The 21,892-nt window shown below is 37.5% G+C and overlaps 1 protein-coding gene across 2 annotated transcripts in view; it reads left to right on the plus strand.

The window, feature by feature from the left end:
* The first annotated feature begins 381 nt into the window (after positions 1-381).
* Positions 382-21,892, plus strand: part of LOC119777612 (transient receptor potential cation channel subfamily M member 4-like) — a 28,447-nt gene continuing 6,936 nt past the window's right edge. Inside the window, exons 1-17 of one of the 2 annotated variants that reach the window (XM_038276569.1) lie at positions 382-610; positions 8,546-8,607; positions 8,692-8,869; positions 9,905-10,085; positions 11,501-11,670; positions 13,373-13,550; positions 14,534-14,598; positions 14,699-14,932; positions 15,280-15,382; positions 15,465-15,586; positions 15,714-16,010; positions 16,109-16,210; positions 16,317-16,445; positions 19,146-19,275; positions 20,240-20,385; positions 21,432-21,544; positions 21,637-21,744. In XM_038276569.1, the coding sequence (XP_038132497.1) occupies positions 545-610; positions 8,546-8,607; positions 8,692-8,869; positions 9,905-10,085; positions 11,501-11,670; positions 13,373-13,550; positions 14,534-14,598; positions 14,699-14,932; positions 15,280-15,382; positions 15,465-15,586; positions 15,714-16,010; positions 16,109-16,210; positions 16,317-16,445; positions 19,146-19,275; positions 20,240-20,385; positions 21,432-21,544; positions 21,637-21,744 (2,384 nt within the window). In that variant the 5' untranslated portion in view covers positions 382-544. Of the gene's footprint in view, positions 611-8,395; positions 8,473-8,545; positions 8,608-8,691; positions 8,870-9,904; positions 10,086-11,500; positions 11,671-13,372; positions 13,551-14,533; positions 14,599-14,698; positions 14,933-15,279; positions 15,383-15,464; positions 15,587-15,713; positions 16,011-16,108; positions 16,211-16,316; positions 16,446-19,145; positions 19,276-20,239; positions 20,386-21,431; positions 21,545-21,636; positions 21,745-21,892 lie in introns of those variants that run through there. The other variant, XM_038276577.1, reaches the window with a different exon arrangement.

Here is a 21,892-nt window from a genome sequence, read left to right on the forward strand (position 1 = left end):
CACCACTTACTGGTATGGGGTGTGGTTCAACTGAGAGTATTACTGCTGCCACCATCTGTATTAGAGGGAAAAAAATAGTGGGGCCAATGATTAGCTAAGGGTGGCCTGGCCCCCCATCTAGCTCCGTCCCTGTATAATTAGCCACTCATTATATGCAGGTGTGTTTAACATGGAGGGCATCAAAAAGTTGCAGGATAGTAGCTCTTAAGGACTGAACTACAGCATCCCTGTTGTAAGGTGTTATAGACTTTAAGTGCATCATATGTGTCTGTTTGAACAGCTATGATATCTACCAGCATTCAACGTTGTGAGTATCAAATACCTGTGGTTTCAACAAGCCAAGCCTACTGTATAAGTCGACCAGCCGCTTCCTTTCAAACCACACCCTCACCTGTTGGGCGCGTCTGCTTTGCAGGTCTCTCCTCTCTGACTGCGGACAGCACAATCAGGAACTGCAAAGGAAAATGGGCAGAAAGAGACCCTAACTCTCTCCCCCTACCCTAAAAAAAAACACCCACTGACAGGGACGGAAACGGGAGAGGAAATGAAAGATACCAACGCAGAAGTTGGAGGACAAACGGACCAAAGCGGTAAACCTGAGAAGCAGCAGGTTGGTAAAATACCCAAAATGAAAGAAACTTCATAATGACAGCAGAGGGAAGTGGAAATGGCAGAAGTAGGATGTGTCCGCGCGCGACTGTATGTATTGTTGACAGTACAGCAACTTTATCCTTACTTGAACCTTATTTAGACTAATTACTGTCTGTCATCGATTGTCACGCGCAGGGTATGGATTTACAGGGGCTGCAAACATCATGGTGATTTCCAAACCTTGCTAAACGTGTTCTACTAACAATCGAATGTCTGCTGACTAATATCTGTTGCTAATCAACTGAACTAAAGCACCGATCAGCAACACATATAACATCTGACAACCTCAAAGTCTAGTTTTACTAGTTACCGCTGTTGTTTGGGTATATCCCACGGCGCCTCTATTCAGCGTTTTACGGTTGCACGCTAAATTCACGAGATGTACACTGGATTATTTACCCTCAGTTAATCAGGGGCGGGGCTAGATCGGGGGCCAGGGGTGACCACCTCTACCATGTTTTACCTCTACAGGTGCTGGTCATAAAATTAGAATATCATGAAAAAGTAGATTGATTTCAGTAATTCCATTTAAAAAGTGAAACTTGTATATTATATTCATACATTACATACAAACTCATATATTTCAGATGTTTATTTTGTTTAATTTTGATGATTACAAATGACAACAAATGAAAATCTCAAATTCATCATATCAGAAAATTAGAATATTGTGAAAAGGTTCAAAATTGATGGCCCCTGGTGCCACACTCTAATCAGCTAATTAACTCAAACCACCTGCAAAAGCCTTTAAATTGTATTTCAGTCTAGTTCTATAGGCTACACAATCATGGGGAAGACTGCTGACTTGACAGTTGTCCAAAAGACGACCATCGACACCTTGCACAAGGAGGGCAAGACACAAAAGGTCATCGCTAAAGAGGCTGGCTGTTCACAGAGCTCAGTGTCCAAGCACATTAATAGAGAGGCGAAGGGAAGGAAAAGATGTGGTCGAAAAAAGTGTACAAGCAAGAGAGATAACCGCACCCTGGAGAGGATTGTGAAACAAAACCCATTCAAAAATGTGGGGGAGATTCACAAAGAGTGGACTGCAGCTGGAGTGAGTGCTTCAAGAACCACCACACACAGACGTATGAAAGACATGGGTTTCTGCTGTCGCATTCCTTGTGTCAAGCCACTCTTGAACCACAGACAGCGTCAGAAGCGTCTTGCCTGGGCTAAAGAGAAACAGGACTGGACTGCTGGTGAGTGGTCCAAAGTCATGTTCTCTGATGAAAGTAAATTTTGCATTTCCTTTGGAAATCAAGGTCCCAGAGTCTGGAGGAAAAGAAGAGAGGCACTTCATCCACGTTGCTTGAAGTCCAGTGTAAAGTTTCCACAGTCAGTGATGGTTTGGGGTGCCATGTCATCTGCTGGTGTTGGTCCATTGTGTTTTCTGAGGTCCAGGGTCAACGCAGCCACATACCAGGAAGTTTTAGAGCACTTCATGCTTCCTGCAGCTGACCAACTTTTTGGAGATGCAGATTTCATTTTCCAACAGGACTTGGCACCTGCACACAGTGCCAAAGCTACCAGTACCTGGTTGAAGGACCATGGTATCCCTGTTCTTAATTGGCCAGCAAACTCTCCTGACCTTAACCCCATAGAAAATCTATGGGGTATTGTGAAGAAGAAGATGCAATACACAGGACCCAACAATTCAGAAGAGCTAAAAGCCACTATTAGAGCAACCTGGGCTATCATAACACCTGAGCAGTGCCACAGACTGATCGACTCCATGCCACGCCGCATTGCTGCAGTAATACAGGCCAAAGGAGGCCCAACTAAATACTGAGTGCTGTACATGCTCATACTTTTCATGTTCATACTTTTCAGTTGGCCAACATTTCTATAAATCCTTTGTTTTTATTGGTCTTCAGTAATATTCTAATTTTCTGATATGATGAATTTGAGATTTTCATTTGTTGTCATTTGTAATCATCAAAATTAAACAAAATAAACATCTGAAATATATGAGTTTGTATGTAATGTATGAATATAATATACAAGTTTCACTTTTTAAATGGAATTACTGAAATCAATCTACTTTTTCATGATATTCTAATTTTATGACCAGCACCTGTAATACAGAATGATGGTGGCAGCAGTAATACTCTCAAGTGGAATATTCAAAACATTTAAAAATTTCATATATTAACATGGATTTGACAACAAAAACACTGTGGTTAATTATGCACATCAATGTACTGATATTAAAGATGGGTACAGAATTCAAGCTCTTTTCAGATCTACATTTTGTGTTCTATGGGGTAAAGAGAAAATGATTTCTCTCTGCAACCCATAAGAGTATTCAGTGAAATCATAGATAAATATTTTAATAAAAAGGTATTAAATACTTTATGTAGATATTAGTACTTTTAATTTTTTTATTTTTTTTTGCAGAATGATTATTGATAAAAGTAACTAATGACAATGGAAAAGATGTTCACCCCAGAACTCAAACCTGAAACAATTGTATCCACTATACCTTTTATTTAGGAAGATGTTTAAATATGAGTTTATTTTTTTTAGCGAGGGCTGTAGGAAAGGATATTTTGTCTTTATTTAGAAAATATGGATGTTGTGCTCATTAATTTTCCTGTTGGAACAGTGTAGATTTACCCAGAGGTTCTGGCACCAATCCACATTTGGCCACACCTCAGTATACATTGGTTATTGCCTGGCCACCCTTATAAAAATGTTCTGGCTATGCCTCTGCAGTTGATAAATGTATGTTTGTATTTAACACCGTCAACCTCAGTTCATTTGAAACTTCATAAATATAATTCTAACCAATATTCAATTATTTCTAAGATCTATTACAGTTTGATTCTATTAAATTAAAACTTCAGTTTGATCAACCAAAGCCACCCTTTAATGCTTGAACATAAGGCATCTGTTGTTGCAAAATTTTAACATAAATTATTATATACGTAATGCAGAGCATTGTGTTTTTTACAATACATCACAATAATATATCTACACCATCAGCAGTGGTGTTACCGGGCTAGGACCGGGGTGGCCACGGCCACCCTGTGTCCTGCCTTGGCCAGTGTAAGTTGTAGCATCAGCTTAGCATTTGATCCCATTATGCACAGCCAGCAGCGTAACATTAAAGATCAAACAATAAACCAAGATATGAATAGGTGTTTACTTGAGTCTTGCTTATTTCTACAGGTGCGTTTACCACAACAGTAGATTCAAACCCCGAAATTATGGCTTTTAGTTTCAGTGTGCCACCCCAAGATTTTTAGTGGCCCCATCTGGCCACCCCTATGAAACATTTCTGGAGGCGGCACTGACTATCAGCTAAAACAAATGCAATAGAAGGCATGATGATACTAGTCCCCCCCTCATTAGCAGGTTTTCATCTCCTAAAAATACCACCTTAAGCTCCTGTGGGGAAAGCCTGAGACGGTCCCAGGCCATCCAAGAGAAGCAGTACTTCCGGCATGTCCTGAGCCTCCCTCTTAGCACCATCCCTGGCAAAAAATATGGAATTGTCAGCCTTGGAGGATGTTCATTAAGTTGTTTAATTTTGTAGAAAAAAAGATCTGACATGACTCAAAACTAAATGCGACAGTGGCGTTGGGTATAGGAGTTTGCACTGAAATCGAATGGTTAACGGTTAAAGCTCCGGCTTTCAATGTCGTCCTGTCCTACGTCAAGACACTTCACCTGCATTGCCTACTGATGGTGGTCAGAGGGAACAGTGGCGCCAGTGTACGGCAGCCTTGCTTCTGTCAGTGGGCCTCCTGACTTGAAAAAGCAATATATAAGTACAGGCCATTTAGAGCAATTAAAATGGCAGCTGTCTGGCATTAAGAAATGCGCAAAAAAAAAAAAAATCTAGAAAAAAAATGTGGTAGTAAGTAACGTGAAACATGGCTCCAACACAAGAAATGGGAGTGTAGTTTGCCTCCTCCTGGAGGGACATATGTGGAACAACTCCTGAGGAGTAGCCTGGGCACCAGGTGCTTGCTGATACCCTGCCCCAGACCTTCAGGGTTAGGCCTCAACTCCATTGTACCTGCCGACATCTTGCCTCATAGTATGAGTCATCATGAAAGCTCCTGAACAGGCCTGGGGTTTTTTTCGTGTGTTTTTTTTTATGGAAAACCCTACATTTACCCCTGGGCAATGGATTCATCTGAGCACTAAAAACGCTCCAATACACTAAAGTCATGGGTAAGAGAGGACCACCTTATGCAAATAAAGACAAAAGTAGAAAACGTGTGGAAATGCTCAAAACACTTCTTTTAAGCATTGTTGTCTTTTCAGCCTAGCCAGCCAGACTATCAGTCTGGTAAAGAGCTGGTAGAGCTCGAGTTCAAAGGTGGGACGGACTGGGTCAATGTCATCAGGTTAGAACCAATCAGATAACTACAGGTGTGATGCAAAAACTTAGTTTATTTTGCTCTTACAGCAGCCAATTGTTGAAATTTAATGATGCGATCATTTTTTTTAGGCATTCATAAAACATCACTCCATTGCAGCTGCAATCTTGACTTATCGTGACAGAAATTGCTGTCGTATTATGGGCCCTCCTTCTGCGCTGTTTTGTCCGGTCTGTTTTAGATGGGAGAGTATTGAGATTTGCCGCACTGGTTTACGCCCTGTGGAAGTCAGTCTGGTTGGCCAGGTTACATTGTTATGCATGACGTAACCAGAGGCATTTGCAAGTTGGAGGTTACATTTTGTCTCGGTCAACAAACCATTTCCAACAAAACCGAAAGAAAACTGTACAAATAGGAATTACTCTTAGGAAAGTATTTTACAGTGTTTTTCCAGCCTGGTCTTTAAGACCTAAGACCCTTCATACTTTAGATGGTTAAGCACATCTTTGTTTTCAACTAATGGCTGATTTACATCTGCATTCATGTTTATCAGGGATATTAGGCACATAGATTTGGAAGATGCTGAGCAGTATGCCTTGAGAACCAGAGTTAAAAAAAAAACTCTGGTCTAAACAAACATTAACCTGCTTCTTTTTACTGTTTAGCACTTTTTTTTTGCTTTAACTTAAAGAGGAGTTATTAAATTAGACCACAGATTCAGAGCCATTCTTTTGTTGGGCACAGCAACTTTTTATACATGTGATGGAAATATGACCTGGGAGTGGAATCACATAAAAGTTTAGCGATTCCTAGTTGCAAGTTAGAAAACTCGCATAATATGCTTATTGTTGTCCAAAAATCATGAGGCTAACTAAATTGGCAGTAAAGGCCAACAGCCATATATTTCTCCTCATTCTTTGCATGGTGTGTAATTTAAAATTACAACCTAGCAAAAGTCTAAATACATTCTATACTCTTGCAAACGTCACATTATGCACTGCAACCATACCAATTCTGCATCTGAGGACCTTTTGCTATTTGCTGAAGTCTGACTTCAGGGGGTGTTTAACCTTTCTGAGGACAAAAAAAATCCAGCATCTGAGCTGCTACATGTGGCATTTTTTTTTTTTTTACTCCCAATAATTTTAGAAAATACTTACTCCTAAATTTCAATTGTGTGCTCTTGTTGGCTTACAATAATAATAACTAATTTTACTTTATTGATCTACCGTTGGAGAAATTTAACTCTGCATGTAACCCATCCCCTTTGGGAGCAAGGGGCTGCCATCATACGGCGCCCAGGTAGCAGTGTGGGTTAAGGGTCTTGCTCAGAGACCCAGAGTGGCAATCTGTGGGAGTGGGGCTGGAACTCAGAACCTCAGGACTCCAAGCTCTATCCCCTAACTACTAGGGGACAGAGCTCCACCGTCCAATCATGATGGTGCCAAAAATTTCTGATTATCAGAATTTTATTTCATTTACAGAATTTGATCTCCTGAATATGAAAATGAAAAAATATATATATATATTCTCTAAACAACTGTTCACAATACGGGACACATTTTATATGATCTTTTATGTATAGACGAGTTGTACCTAAACACACCATGAGTCTGACGCTCTGACCATAAAATGCTGTGTAGAAACGCAGTTACTGTATTTTCTATAAAAGCTGGGCCACATTGTTTAATCGGCGTCAGTTTTAACAGGCTTCTTATGTGAGAGATGAGCCATGTCCTGTGAAGGGACTAAATGGAGCAGACCCAACATGTTAAGCATGTCAGCTCATGTCAGAAACATGTTCTGGATTGTTGGATACATACCTACAGAGTCTGGCAAGTTTGTGTGGAAAGGGATCCGGTTTTGTTTGTTTGCTCCTTTGTCTTTGGTATAAGTACAAATGCTGATCTGCAGATTAAAGTGTTAATGTTTGATCTCTGGCGAATGGGGCTTGTTTAAAAGTAATAGTAAAGTAATTTAGTCTCACACCAGGTGTATGTGAATATTTTTTTTTCCCCCACAAAACTTGATAAATCTGAACCCTGAAGCAGGGATACTTGCAAAGTTTGCATGACACTAGGACCTGCTGACATTAGCAACTCCGACTGAAAAGGAAACTATAAGAGATTAACTTTTGGCAAAAATGAATGCATACCAATAAGGTAGAGCATATTAAAGAAAGTTTAGTGGAAGAATAAAGTGGGGTAGAACATGGGTGTAATGGAGCATGGCTAACTTCAGCCTTTAGAGCAGGGTTTCCCAAACCTTTTTGACTGTACCACTTTGTTAATTTTATCTTACCGTGAGTACCTCACAGTCAAAAGTATTGATTGTCGCAAAGTGGAACGTACAATAGCTGATTTATAAGGTAAAACTATTTTACTTAATATTTTAATTTGAGTGTTTAATTCTTAGGCATTTTATTCTTCCCATCTCAAATAAAAAACAACATAAATATGTTGCCTGAAAGTTGGTTAGGAATAAAAATATTTACAAAATTAAATATTATGAAACTGTATTTTAAAAAACTGGAGTGCCTCTGAGTAACACTCTTATCACTTGTTTATTTGAGAACAAACTACGGAACAAAAATTATAGTCGGACTGACCTAATCAGTTTTACTTTTTCATCACGACACCTGAGCTGCTTTGATGAGCTCCAATAGATCAGTGTGAAAAGAGCTGATCCCAGGCTGTTCTCTTCATCCAGTCTGTTCCTCTGTTTGGTTTTGATGTGTGTCACAGCCCCAGGTGAACTCAAACATATAAGAAAAACTTACTTTTTGGTTGTTAAAAGCTTTTTGGTCACCAGAAAATAAAAAACAGATCCCTGCCTTATTTAATTTAGCTACATATCAAAAAAATATATTTATGTACCTCTTGCAATGCATTCGCGGGCCATTAGGGGTATGAGTATCCCCGGAATCAGCCAGAGAATTTGAAGAAAAGCCAAATCATCTGCTGGCGTTGGTTTACTGTGGTCCATCAGGTCCAGCAGCAATCTGTCTGGAAGATTTAATCACATCATCTACTCTGTACTGAGATGCTTAATGGAGACACTGATTTGGTTTTGTTTAAAATATGGGTTTCTTTAAATCTTTCAAAATGGAAGGAGATATTTCATCTCCAAAAAATGGTTGCAGTTTATGAATGGCTTTTATCTTAAAAAAATAAAATAAAAAATAGCCAAAATAAATTGGATCTAAAAAAAAACACCAAAACAAATATATGTTCCTTTTGATGAAATATGTTAGGAAATCAGGTTTTGGGATGCATGTTGCTGGTTTGTTCAATAGATTAATGTCAGCAGTGCACCGGTAGTTACCCATAAACATGTGCGGAATCAGCAGCACTATGTTATAATTCACATTCAGGTGTTTGGGTTGAGCATACCTCTGCAGCTCATCTCTGTAAACTTGTCAGAACTTGAGGCAGCCATTTCGCTCAGCAGCATTTTTTAGCAACATGAAAGCAACATGCATAAAAGGGTAAGAAATGTATTTAAACTGGACGCAGGGAATGTATAACTTCAGCTTATCTAACTCTTGAAAATCTCTACAGACTTGGATCAAAAAGATCATCAAGAAAAGAGTCTGCACCACCTTTGTGGAGGATTCTTCCAGGTAAATCTGCTGTATGCTAATTTTTAAATGCAGGGTGGTGATCAGATGGTCATGCATGTTATCTCCTCTTTCTCTCTCTGTCAGTAATGAAGCACTATGTCAGTGTGGGGGAGCGAGAGAAGCCCACTCCTCCGTGGCTCTCGGCGACTATTTCAGCACAGCCATTGTGAACCACTGGGACAGCGCCCAACACTCGTCTGAATATCCAACCGATGCTTTTGGAGAAGTGAAATTTGGAGGAGCCAGCAAGAGACACAGCTATGTAGGTGACTTTCTGTTGGTTTGATACAGCTTATCTGAGCAAGTCAATAAAGTTCTTTGTTTTCAAGAGAGTTTACTGTGCTTGTCAGCAAATTTGAAAATCCTGCCCTCTGACCTCTGGTCACACGTTGGCAAACAATGCTTGATATCAGATGAGGAAATTCAGCACCCCAGGTTGTATGTAAATGTTTTACATGATAAAAGCAATAATAAGTAATAAAGAGCAATAATGACCTGAGGTAATACAAAGGAAATCTTCTGATTAATGATTTTATTCAGTCAGGTAATCCTCCCAATATAAAATTGTCTCATGAAAGAGTCGGTGCCCCTAAAGCTCATAACTTATGCCAGCTTCTGCAGGACTAATTCTCCCCCCATCTTTACGATGACTACTAATTAAGTCCTTTTTTTTTTTTTTTTTCCTTGGGGGGATCACTACTACCTCTTTAATTGAGCTATTATTTTAGGGCAGCTCAGATGGCTTGATTATTTAAGAGTTCATTTTTAGTATTTTAGATAATTCTACAACTCAAGCTTTAGGTTATAAAATGATGGTCAAACCTTTTTCAACCAAGATTTTCTGTTAAAGAGCAGAATACCTGGTTGCAGGATTGCACCAAACCATCATACCACCATCTCTGTGTAATCCTGGAGGTGGTAGTCAGGGCTGGAAGTGATTATAGAAATAGTAAAGGGAGAATACCTTTTCCAAAGGTTCTAACTTAATTTTTTTTTGTCAGTCTTTGCAGTTTATTCTTAAACATGTTTATATTTATGAAGATGCTTTTTGGAAGACAAGAGACCCTTTTTTTTTCTTTTCTCAGTGGCTTTTATTTAGGCAACAGATTATTAAAATTTAGTGATGATATGGATCCACCTTAAGGTATTACAGATATTAGTATGTCAGCAGAAATATGATGGTTATAAATGCATAAAAGATTATTTCAGATTTTTTTCCCCCTAAGATACAATAAGATTTGTGTTTGTTAACTTAAATTAACTGCATTTGCTTCGATCTCTTTTTTAATGAACCTAGTTTGTCCGCCTGTCATGGGACACCAAGCCGCTTGTCGTCTACAGCTTGATGACGAATCACTGGAAACTCTCCAAACCAAACCTGGTGGTTTCTGTTGTGGGGGGAGAGGGCAGAACAAAGGTGAAGACCTGGGTGAGGGAAGTCATCAGACAGGGACTCGTGAAAGCTTCACAAAGAGCAGGTGAATGCATCATGAAGGCTCACTGTATTTTTTTCTCTGTAAATTCTAAAATATTCAATAAATCCAGCTGAAATAATGATCTAATTTTTAGAATCAAGCTGTTGTGCCTCTGAGGTGTACATTAATAAGCTTAATATATCATGAAGACCAAGGAACGCAGCAGACGGTTGTTTAAGCAAAGTAGAAAAAAGCAAAAACCTTTCAATTATTCTGCAAAATAGGGAAAGACAGGTTTACCATGACAGAGCAGACTACAGATTCCAGAGGGATCTTGTTCCTGAGACATTTATAGAAGCAGGGTGAGAGACTCCTCACACCCCCACATTCAAATAATCACAGGGCTTAAGGGTCAAGCATAGCTAAAAGCAGTTGAACAAATAGACATGACTTATAAAACTAATCGTAGTCTCATAATTTTAAACTCTCACCTACAATGGTCAGTGACATCTAAGAATAAGAATTTGAATATCTTAGAAAAGCTAAACTTAATCTTTGAGCTGAGAGGAAGAGGGGTTGGACCTAATGCAAACCTCAAACATTGACATTCTACAACCACAATCTGACTTTCCTATAACCGTTGCATGGAGGCCTGCACCAAACGCCTAGATCTAATGAATATTTAGAAATCAGACATTTGCAAAATTCCTGACATACCAGTCAGGTTTTTCAGCTTCCAGGGACACTGGAAGCTTTAGAGTCCTAACACACTCTTTATGGTGGACAACTCCCTGATCCCTATTTATTCACTGGATTGCTCATAGACAGATAAAACTTAAGTCACCTGCCGCCATCTTGGTACTCCAAACTTTCATCGAGTCACGCCATAAAAATGTCTGTAATGTAATTACCATAACAATGTAATAAATGCATGTATTACATGTACATCATCAATTAAGCACTTTTGGCACATCATCAACTAGAGCGTCTATGCATGTGTAATATTAATATCCAAGTACAGCATTATGCTCCATTAAGACACTAATTTAGTTATGATGGATTTGTATATGTTATATTACATGATTTCTAGAATTTGTACTCAATACGCATTCTGATGTGCCTATTTTTTACCTTAAATGACAGTAATCTACTAATGCTATGAAACATCAAGTGAGTGTCAAAGCGATGACTTTATCTTTATTTTAAAAGTCTTAAACCTCCCTGAAAATGAGAATATCATCGTTGTTCAATGTTGTAGCGCATGTATTGGTTACACTCTGATTAGTCTAACTAAGTACCATTATGATGGCTTGTGACCTCACAGTACTGTACCATGTACTACCAACGGCCAATCAGCAATACAGGGAATAAATAGAAATCAGTAGGACGAGTTTAATTCACGCACCTCTAAAATCAGTTTGAATTATATTGAACCCATAATGAGTTCGGTAAATGACTGTTGAATTCTCTCTGTCCAGGGGCGTGGATCCTGACAACAGGCCTACGTGAAGGCGTTGGCAAGTGTGTTGGTGAGGCAGTTCGAGATCACGCTACCGCAGCCTCATCAGACTCCCTCAACAAGGTGTTGGCTGTAGGCATCGCTCCATGGGGCTTAGTACACCAACGAGAGAAACTCGTAAACCCTCAGGTGATTGTTTTCAGATTTTAATGTTTTCATTTTCTCGCAATTTTTTCAATATTCCTCAAGAGGGTGAGATCTTTACTAATAAAGCAGATGTAATAAATCTGCAAACCCATTTAAAAAGCAATTTGTCCCAATAAGGAAAATAACAGAGATAAATGACATGTGAACTTTGTTAAACTTTATTAAAACTTTTCAACCATGTGGCTGTGTAAAGGTACAAACTCTCTTAAATGGGGCTGCTTCTATTTTCAGAATAAACCACCATATTTAGATTAATAAAAAGGTATCTAAACTCCTGACAACACCGCCATCTAAGGGCTGGAGTAAGAAAGGAAGTGTCTTATTTTTAAATTGAATTACTCTTGTAAAATGTAATGTGACCAAAATTAATTGCCTGTGAGATTTGAAAATGATGTAGTTGTGATGTAGTTGTGTTTTTTTTTTTTTTTTTTTTTTTTTTTTTGGTTTTACTAAAAAAACCCATACATGCATGGTTAGACTGATCAAAAACCATGCAGTTTGAAAATAATGTTACAGTGCAAAGACACCAAGGTTGAACTATTTGAGCTGCACATAGTCTACACAGCATCATAATAAAACAAAACAGAAAATTCCTTTGTCTCGCAATGGAGATATTTCAGTGCAAAAGCATCAAACTCAAAGGCATTTAAAATAAGATTCACACAAAATAAACTTTAAAGGTGAATAAACAAAAGCAGGAAGAAAACATTGCTGTACAGCTAGGGGAAAAAATTGCTGAGTTGAATACTGTGCAGTTAACGTATACTAAATGGTAAAGGTTAATTTAAAACATTTTTTTTCAAATAAGTGAAAATTATAGCAGCAACTGCAAGAGATTTTATTTGAGTGAAAAACAGTCCTAATAGGAGCACGTATGTAAAGGTTTATTGAGCTTGTTTGGAGCAGAGATGGTTATAAAGTGTTAGAGCTACTGGAAGGAAGGATCTGTGATAACACATTTAAGATGCAGCAGTCTGTCGCTTAGTCTTCCACCCCATTCATGAAGCTGTTGCTGAACTAGAGAGCTGACTTTGTCCAGCAGTGATATTTTAGCCAGAGTCCATCTATCTCACACTACCTGGGGCAGATTAAGGGGACATCAACTGACAGAGCTTGCCTTCCTGATGAGGTTATCTTACTGGTTCCTCTCAGCTGTAGATAAGCTATTGCTCCAACATATTACAACATGGAAAATAAGTAGCAGTGACATCAAGGTGTGGTGGTATACTTTGGAGCTTTCAGCCAGAAATTGAACCCTTAGTCAAAGTAGTTCCAAGTATGGTATCAGTCATTGCTATTCACAGAACTTCCAGGCTTCTGCTAGAAGGATGGACCTGAGACCTGAGTCTAAATTTTACAAGTAGGCAGATATACTTAAAGGCCGGCTGTATTATAATCAAAAGGTGATTCAATAGAAATTCTGTTTTAGGATTGGATTTATAGAAATGTAAACCCATTATTGTAGTTTATTTTTTTGTTTGTCACACATATGGGTTTCATTAAAAGTGAAAAAGGATTTATCTGCACCTTATTTTTTTGTACTTTGCAGAAACTTGGTATTCTAACTAAGGTGTCTCAAGTTCACTGTAGATTAAATACAGAAATGTACATTTATTTACCCAAATATCTAGTTTGCATGTTTCTTATCTGAAATGCCAATCTAATATAACTGTTCCTTGAGCAGGGCAGCTTTCCTGCAGAGTACTTTGTACAAAACCCAGTTCGGGATTCCTGCAGTCTGGACAAAAACTACCAGGCCTTCCTGCTGGTGGATGATGGGAGTGTTGGCCGCAGAGGTGGAGACATGATCTTCAGAACCAAACTGGAGGACTACATCTCCCACCAGCCCACAGGAATATGGGGTAAGAAGTGTGGTATTTTATATTACTTGGAGGAATGGAATAAAAATATGAATAGTATAATAATCTATCCACTTGTCTTAACTCTTTAGCTAACATTTGTAAAATGCACCTGTGACCTTGGTTGATTTCAACACTGCCTATATGCTTTTTTTCCCCCATCATTTTAACCATACTATATTGGTACTCCCCAGTTAGACTGGTCAGAATGTAAACAGTATGTGCACTACAGCATCGAACAACGATGAAGTTCTCATTTTCAGGGGGGCTTAAGACTTTTGAAATATTTTCAAATAGCATCTGTAGATTATCGTAATTTATGGTAAAAAATAGGCACCTTACATTGCATAGTCGGTATGAAGTCTATGTCTTGTAATATAACACATTATACAAATCCATCACAACAAATGCAGTGTGTTAATGGAGTATAATAATACTGTAGTCAGATAATAAGAATATTACACAAGCACACATTATGTGATGTGCTAAATTGATGATGTACATGTAATATACATGTATTGATTACATTGTTATGGTAATTATCTATTACATATAATTCCAAGATTTTACATCAAGACTGAATTACAAGTACATGTATGTTAATGCTATAGTATTTTTAAATTTGCAAATTGTACATGCATGACGCCATATAATTTTATACTGTGTCTGTGCATTGCATCCACTTACTATAAAATTACTTGAGAAACATATTTGCAGAGCCAGGAAACTTCTTGTTTTTGCTGCCAAAGGACACACACGTAGGCATTTTTAGGGCACAACTCTGTAAGAATGGTGAGTACCTAGATGGCTGCAGGTGCCTTCAGTGTTTTCGGCCTATCAGCAATACAGTGAATAGATATCAGTACCTGAGATCATGTGCGAGTTTTAGCTATAGGTGTCGGTCACAATTTGGGGCAAAATTTGCTGCTCAGCGGAGATCCACACTCGGAGTGCTTGTCTAATTATTTTTTTCTTTTTCCCAACAGGTAGTGGCACAATTGACATCCCTGTTCTTTGCATGTTGATATCAGGAGACGCAAGCCTTTTAGAGGTAGAGTTACTGCTTTTTGTGATTATCAAACATTGTAGAAACCAGGCTATTTTTTATGTTTGCTTTACTGATAAATTATGAATCTTCTGCTTAATGCCAGAGAGTGGATCTTTCTCTGAAGAACTCAAAGCCTTGGCTGGTGCTGGCTGGCTCTGGAGGCCTTGCAGACTTCCTGACAGATCTCCTGGAAAATGTGTCCTCTGCCCCAGTTCTCCAGTCCTCCAGTGAAGGGGATGGTGAGCCCGGTCCAAGTGTGGATCTGAAAGAGAAAGTTTCAGAGCGGGTCAAGAAGCACTTTCCTATGGAATCAGACACTGACAAACATATAGAAAGGGTGAGTTCTGTACGTTTCCTTTCTTTGGTGAGCAGAATGGGAGTGATCCATCTTGATCACTCCCATTCTTCTATTCTCTGCTGTGACATAAATGCATAAAAAATATAAAGGTTGACGTATATACAGGTTTGCATTTAAGCCACTTGGCCACCTTCTGGACAATAGGGTTCTGAGAGTTTAATAATGTTTATTCTTTAAGGAGTCCAAGATAATCCTGTATTGTTGCCACTGTAGCCATTTAGCCTAGATAATAGAACTTTTTAAAGACTCTTATTCCTCCAGTTAACTTTTTTCCCCACACATTTTCTATCTTCTTCTAATATGTCTCTTTTCTGATCTGTTTCCAGGCTCTAAGTATCTATCAAAATAGAGACCTGATTTTAATTCACCATGGAGAGCAGGAGAGCCCAACGGACTTTGACACTGTCCTCCTGAAAGCTTTGGTTGGAGGTGAGTAAAACTTTTGAACTAAGACATCTAGGTGTCTTTTAATGTGGTTAGACATGTTTTTTTTGTTTCTTTTTTCCTACAGCAAGTAAACACTGTGCATCAGTCGAGGACAGTCCTTACAGTGAAGAGCTTAAACTAGCAGTTGCATGGAACCGGGTGGACATTGCCAAGAGTGAACTTTTCAATGGAGACATTAATTGGGAGGTAAATAGAAAGAAGTGCATAATGCTGTACATCTTATCTCTATTAGTTAAAAACTAAAAACGTTTCTCTTGGTCATCAAAAGCCTTTTGTTGATAAATGTGTAATTCTCCCACTTTTCATCAAACAGTATGATGACCTGATTGATTCCATGACGGATGTCCTGATCAATGATAAACCCCAGTTTGTGCAGCTTTTCACTGAGAATGGCCTAAACATTGCACAATACCTGACTTATGGCAGACTGGAACAGCTTTACAGCTCTATTCCTGATTCAACGCTGTTATACCAGCTGCTGCAGCGCAGATTAGTGGTCAGACTTGGAACTACAACAACAGTGCCTGCAGCACCTAGTGAGCCAAATTCACCCTCTAAATATCCAGATAACCCTGTGAGTGGACCAATGACAGACATAACTCTTTTTGAGGTGAGGTTTTACTAATTGTCCTATACAGCCATCCAGTACTTAAATAATATGAGGAAAAAAGTAAAAATGATTGAATGTTTCTTGGTCAACATCTTTAGGTGTCAGGTGTCCTGGATTTATTGTGGGGTGATATCTGCCAGCCGTTATACTATGATGTTTTGGGCATAGCGGATATCAGTTCCAAAAGGAAAGCTCTCAAGGTACATTTTATTTTTCAATAGTTAGATTGTGTTTGAAAGACAACACCATGAAATTAAAATTTTTCTTGTTACTTACCATATTTGTATGATTATTTCTTGATCCTAGCGTGCAAGTAAGCTGCTGCGTGAAGATCGCAGATATCAGAACAGGCGCTGCTCTTTCCCCTGGGCTTCACTCTTCATCTGGGCTGTTCTGCAGAACCGCAGTGAAATGGCCACTTTCTTCTGGGAGATGGTAAAATCTCACTAGGACACAAAGCATAAACATAATAAATATCCCTAGAAATTGAAAGTCTTGCATCACAAAGGTGCAGGTTTTTTTTTTTTTTTTCTTTTTAGAGCAAGTACTCTATGAGTAAACATAGATGACGGATGATAACTGTTATTCAGAGAAGACTGTTTTTTTATTCCTTCTTTTAAGGTGTCGGTACAAAAAATTAGCAGGCTGTTTTATCTAAACCTTTCAGCAGTACAACTAATGCAGAAGTTGGTGATAATGGTTAAACACAGGAGTTTGAACACCCTTAATCATTTGGAAGTTTCTCAGTGAGGAGTCTGATAGTTCTTGCAGTGCCAATCAATATCTTGAAAATACATGAATGTGATATTTGATATTTTTATTTATTTGAATAGGGACAATGCACATTAATGAACATCAGTATAAAAACAAATGTAAATATGCCGGATTATAGCTACAAAGCTAGTTTCCATCCGTAGTCCCTAGGCAGGCAAATACATAAGAAAGAACATAACATACAATACAAGCATCACAAGGAAATGTTAAGAGTTTAGTGGTTACATGACTGGTTTGTTTTCATCTGTAGTTTGAGTTGGGCTTTGAAGCTGATCGGTGTAGGGCTCTCCCGTATGTGTAGAGGAAGACTGTTCCAGATGTTAGTGGCTCTCACAGAGAGAATGTTCTGACCAAAAGTTGTTCTTCTGTGAGGAACCTCACAGTCTCCTCTGGAGGAGGCCCTGGTTCTCAGGCCACTTGAAGTCTTGTGTTTGAACAGAGTAGACATAGGAGGTGGGGCTAGTCCATGTAGAGCTTTATAAATGAAGCATACATACTTAAAATTTATAAAATTTAAAAGATTGTACTTGTTTAAAATATTACATACATGGAAAGAATTAGGTTTTTGGTCAAACACTTTTAGAGATTTTTTGTACAGTGATTCAATTAATTTTAAATTGGTAACTGTGGTGAGAGACCAACTTGTGATGCAGTATTCAATGTGAGATAAAATCATTGAGTGGAGAACAATTCTAGCAGCACCAAGTGTTAAAAAAGACCTGATTTGTTTAAAATTTTTAAGGTTAAATTTGACAGTATTGGCAAGTTTTTTGATATGATTTTTAAAGGACAAAGTGGAATCAAGTATCACACCAAAGTACTTGAATTCTGTGACTAGTTGTAATTCTTCTCCTCTCAAGAATACTCCGGAGCTTTTTATTTCTTTTGATTGCTTTGAGAACATCAAACAGACCGTTTTTTTGAAATTGAGAAGCAAACATGATTTAAAAAGCCAGTTATTTACTTGCTCCATGGCTGAGGTCAGAATAGAAGCTGCCTCTTTAACACTTCTTGCATGAGTATAAATTACAGCGTCATCTGCATACATTTGAAAATTCACACTATTACATATTTTGGGAAGATCATTTATGTACAGGGAGAATAACAGGGGACCTAGTATTGATCCTTGCGGCACACCGACAGAGACATCCAAGACCGATGATTTTATACTGTCAAGTTTTACACATTGTTTTCTTGAGGATAGGTATGATTTAAGCCACTGAATTGCCTCTGGTGAGAAATTGAAGTCTGACAATTTTGTTAGAAGAAGTTCATGGTTGACAGTGTCGAAAGCCTTTTTAAGGTCAAGGAACACTGCACCAACACAGGGGTATATATCCAATTGACTTTTCACCTTTTCTATAAAAAAGCTGTTTGCTGATTCAGTGGAGTGGTTTGCTCTGAAGCCAAATTGCATTGCAATTTGGCATCATTTGTAAAAGAAATGATGGATAATTTTCAGAGCTGCCAGTTGCAGAACTTTTTAAAGCAGGTGGTATGGCTTGGAGATGTCTATGTTTTAGCATGAACTGGTTAGGTTTTCAGTTTTACCAGATGAGAGACAAGATATGCTCATGGTCTATATGGCAAACCCTATCATCACATAATTGTTCCAATACTGCAAGCAGTTCATGTTATGATATCAATAATTTCTTATAGAAACTTTCCAATGCTAGACTGTGTTTAAGTGGCATTGAAGATTACTTAGTTTGTCATAACATTAAATGCTACTGTGTTCTCATGGGGTGCCACCTAGTGTTCATCCATTGTCACCACAGTAGTGGAGGGAGTATTTCCATTTTTAAGTATACATTGGTGAGGATAGGGGGTTGTATCTCCTTCAGAGCAGTTTATATTTAAGGGCCTTCCTGGTGAATATAAAGTTAAACATTTTTGTTGTTTTTATTATTATTACCATTTTTGTTTACCTTAGTTTAGTTGTTCCCAAACTGTTCTTCCCAGTCCGCTCTTTGGTTTACTAAAATGTTTTTGCACCACCTAAGTATCCCCACTTCCACCGACCAAACTTTTCAACTGGTGAAAATAATAATAATCTCCTTTTGAATAATAATAAAGTACTATATTTTATAACTGTTATACTATTTAACAGAAATCAAAATTATTAGCTTATAATTATACTAATTATAAGTTACTAAAGCCCATAATGATTTTTGTTGTTGTTTTTACTTAGATAATGAAGAAATTTTAAAAAATTATAATACGCTGTCTGATGTATTACTCTTGTTATATAATTCAACCAAAAAATGTATAAAATAATCTTTGTGTTGACATAAAATCAATAAAAAAGTTTTAAATTATTTATTTTTTGGTTCTAACCCTTTGCCTTTCCGCCCGTGTCAGGCAGGAGAGACGGTGCTTACTGCTTTAAGTGGCTGTAAAATCCTTCGAGAACTGTCCAAGCTGGAGTCGGAAAATGAAATGAAACTCTCTATGAAAGAATTGGCCCTCACGTTTGAGAACCGGGCACATGGTGAGCTGGTTACTGAAACTGCATCACTTTTTTCTATTAAACAATATAAATATAGCTGTTGAGAAATAATTTGTACTTTTGTGTCCAACCTATGACAGGGAATAGCAGTTGGCACTTTGTTGATAGAATATATTTTGTCCTAACTGGATTCCCATCAGGACAGCCTTTTTTTTTTTTTTTTTTTTTTTAGCAGAAACATAAAACAAAATTTGTTATGAATGCTAAAGTGATGTAATGAGGTGCATAAGATAAACCTATAAACCTATCTTTCACTCCTTCTACAGACAGTGCGTTCTTGTGGAGCAAATAAGAGCTTGGCTACATTAGCAGGTTTACCCTGTTTTGTTGTGACTTGTTAATGATCTCTGCTCCACATACATTTAGACTTGTGTACAGTGAATCAGCCATTGGCAAAACTTGCGGCTCTTGCCTCATCAATCCTTTGCTCTAGACGTTAGAAAATGTGATGATTACTGTTTCTGCTCACTGTTGTCCCAGTCTGAACTCTCTATCTTTTCTTAACCTAAGTGAGGAGGATGAAAAACACTTCATAGTCAAATAAAATCCAAATTTGTTTGCACAACAACATAATATCCATGCATTATAACAGTTTTTCAAAGTCTTCTCATGAATAATATAGTCAGCCATCCTGAAACTGTTAATTTGAAATAAAGTAATATTTCTGTGATTTGATTATTTAGATTTTTACATGATTTAAATATCTACTTCAATAGCATTGAACTTCATAATTTTACCACTATTGTAGTGTATTCAGATTAAACAGAGATATGCAATTTTAGCATTAGTTATCACGTACCTCATTATTTGTCAGATGCTTTGATTCTGTAAAAGTAATCTTAACTTGAATACAGCGATGTTCTCAATTAAGTTGTAAAGGAATACATTTTATGAATTTTTTTTAACGGTAACCACAAAACAAACTGACCTCCTTTCTTTGTCCAAGATATCTTCAGCTCTTGCTATCGCAGCAATGAAAATCGCTCCTTTGATCTGCTGATAATGAAATCTGCTGTTTGGGGAGGCACCACCTGTTTACAGATGGGCATGAGTGCTGATGCAAGAACTTTCTTCAGCCATGATGGAGTGCAGGTCTGTCATCAATTTACGGCCTTTGATTTGTCTCTGTTCACACACACAAAAAAAGATTTAGCAGGATTTTTTCTGTTGTGTATAATGGGAACTTTTGGTAGAAAAGTCAATCTTAAGTAAAAATTCCCTAAAGTCTGTGTTCATGTTTCCATTGAAAATATAATAAAGCACATGCATTTAGCTGTTAAAAAATACAATTTGGTATCACATCCATGGAAACATAAGCTTTGTTTTATCTTTAGGCTATTTAAATTCAGTTTTTCAGGTTTTTATGTTAATGTTACCACCATTGCCACCTACTGGTGAGACTGTCAACATTTTTATGACAACTAAACATGTTAATATATTTACATATGTCAACAGAGGTGGTAGAGGAGCCAAAAATAATGTATTTATGTTAGAGTAGAGCAATTTTTATTTATTTTTTTATTCAAGTAGAAGTAGTAATTAGTAATCAAAGTTATTCAAGTAAAAGTAAAATAGAACTTTGTTAAAGGGCTACTCAAGCATTGAGTAATTGTTGGCATTTAAGTACAAATTCTATTTCAATAAATAAAGTGCAACCCAAAAAATAACATGATTAAAAAAATAAAAAGAAACCCTTTTTACTTGCATTTAGCAACCCAAACTTATAAAACCATTCTTTACAGTAAATAATTAATATCCGTCTGTCTAGGCAGTAAAAAGATCTTCCAGGTACAATATCTACTGTTTACTGTATTTCCAGCTGATCTCTCATAACTCAGGTTACTCATGCTGAGTAAACAGAAATTTAATTCAAGTAAGAGTGATCTCACAAGAATATCAAGTTAAAGATTTGGTAAAGTACGTCTACTTCTAAAAGTTACTAAAGTAAAAGGACCATTAAACTATTCTACAGTAACTGGTCTTAGTTTTAGAGTCCTTCTTTCTTCCTTTTCTGCCATCTTTAAGTCCACTGCAGGTAACCAGAACAGCCAAACTTTTTTTTGTATCGTGTATAAACAAATCAAACCCGTGATGGTCTTATGATGATTGTTTTTTTTTTTTTGTTTTTTTTCTTCCAGTCTCTCTTGTCCCAGATCTGGTGGGGTGACATGCAGAGAGACACGGAGGTCTGGAAGCTTCTGCTCACTTTTTTCTGCCCTTTCCTCTGTTACACAGACTTAATTTCTTTCAGGTAAAATCTACAAATATCAGGATTGACATTAGCTTTCTGAATGTGTAAAACTCATCGTAACCATTGATATACTCTTCACTTTTACCATATAGGGAAACAATTAACCAAGAGGAAGAACAAAATGGTGAAGATAAGCCAAGTCAAGATGCACACAGTCACTATGGAACAACTGTCTTCTCTTACTCTGAAATCAAGGACATGTAAGGATTATACTGAAGTATTTTCAATACTCTGCCTTTTGTCCTCAGTTTCTCTATATTTTCAGCATGATTTATAGTTCTCTGTAGAAGTGGGAATCCATTTTTACATTTGTTTTTTTAACCATGGCAGACCAACACAAAGTGAACC

This window comes from Cyprinodon tularosa, unplaced genomic scaffold (genome assembly GCF_016077235.1).
Source record: "Cyprinodon tularosa strain WSP-4 unplaced genomic scaffold, ASM1607723v1 ctg1005, whole genome shotgun sequence".
NCBI classification, from domain to species: Eukaryota; Metazoa; Chordata; class Actinopteri; order Cyprinodontiformes; family Cyprinodontidae; genus Cyprinodon; species Cyprinodon tularosa.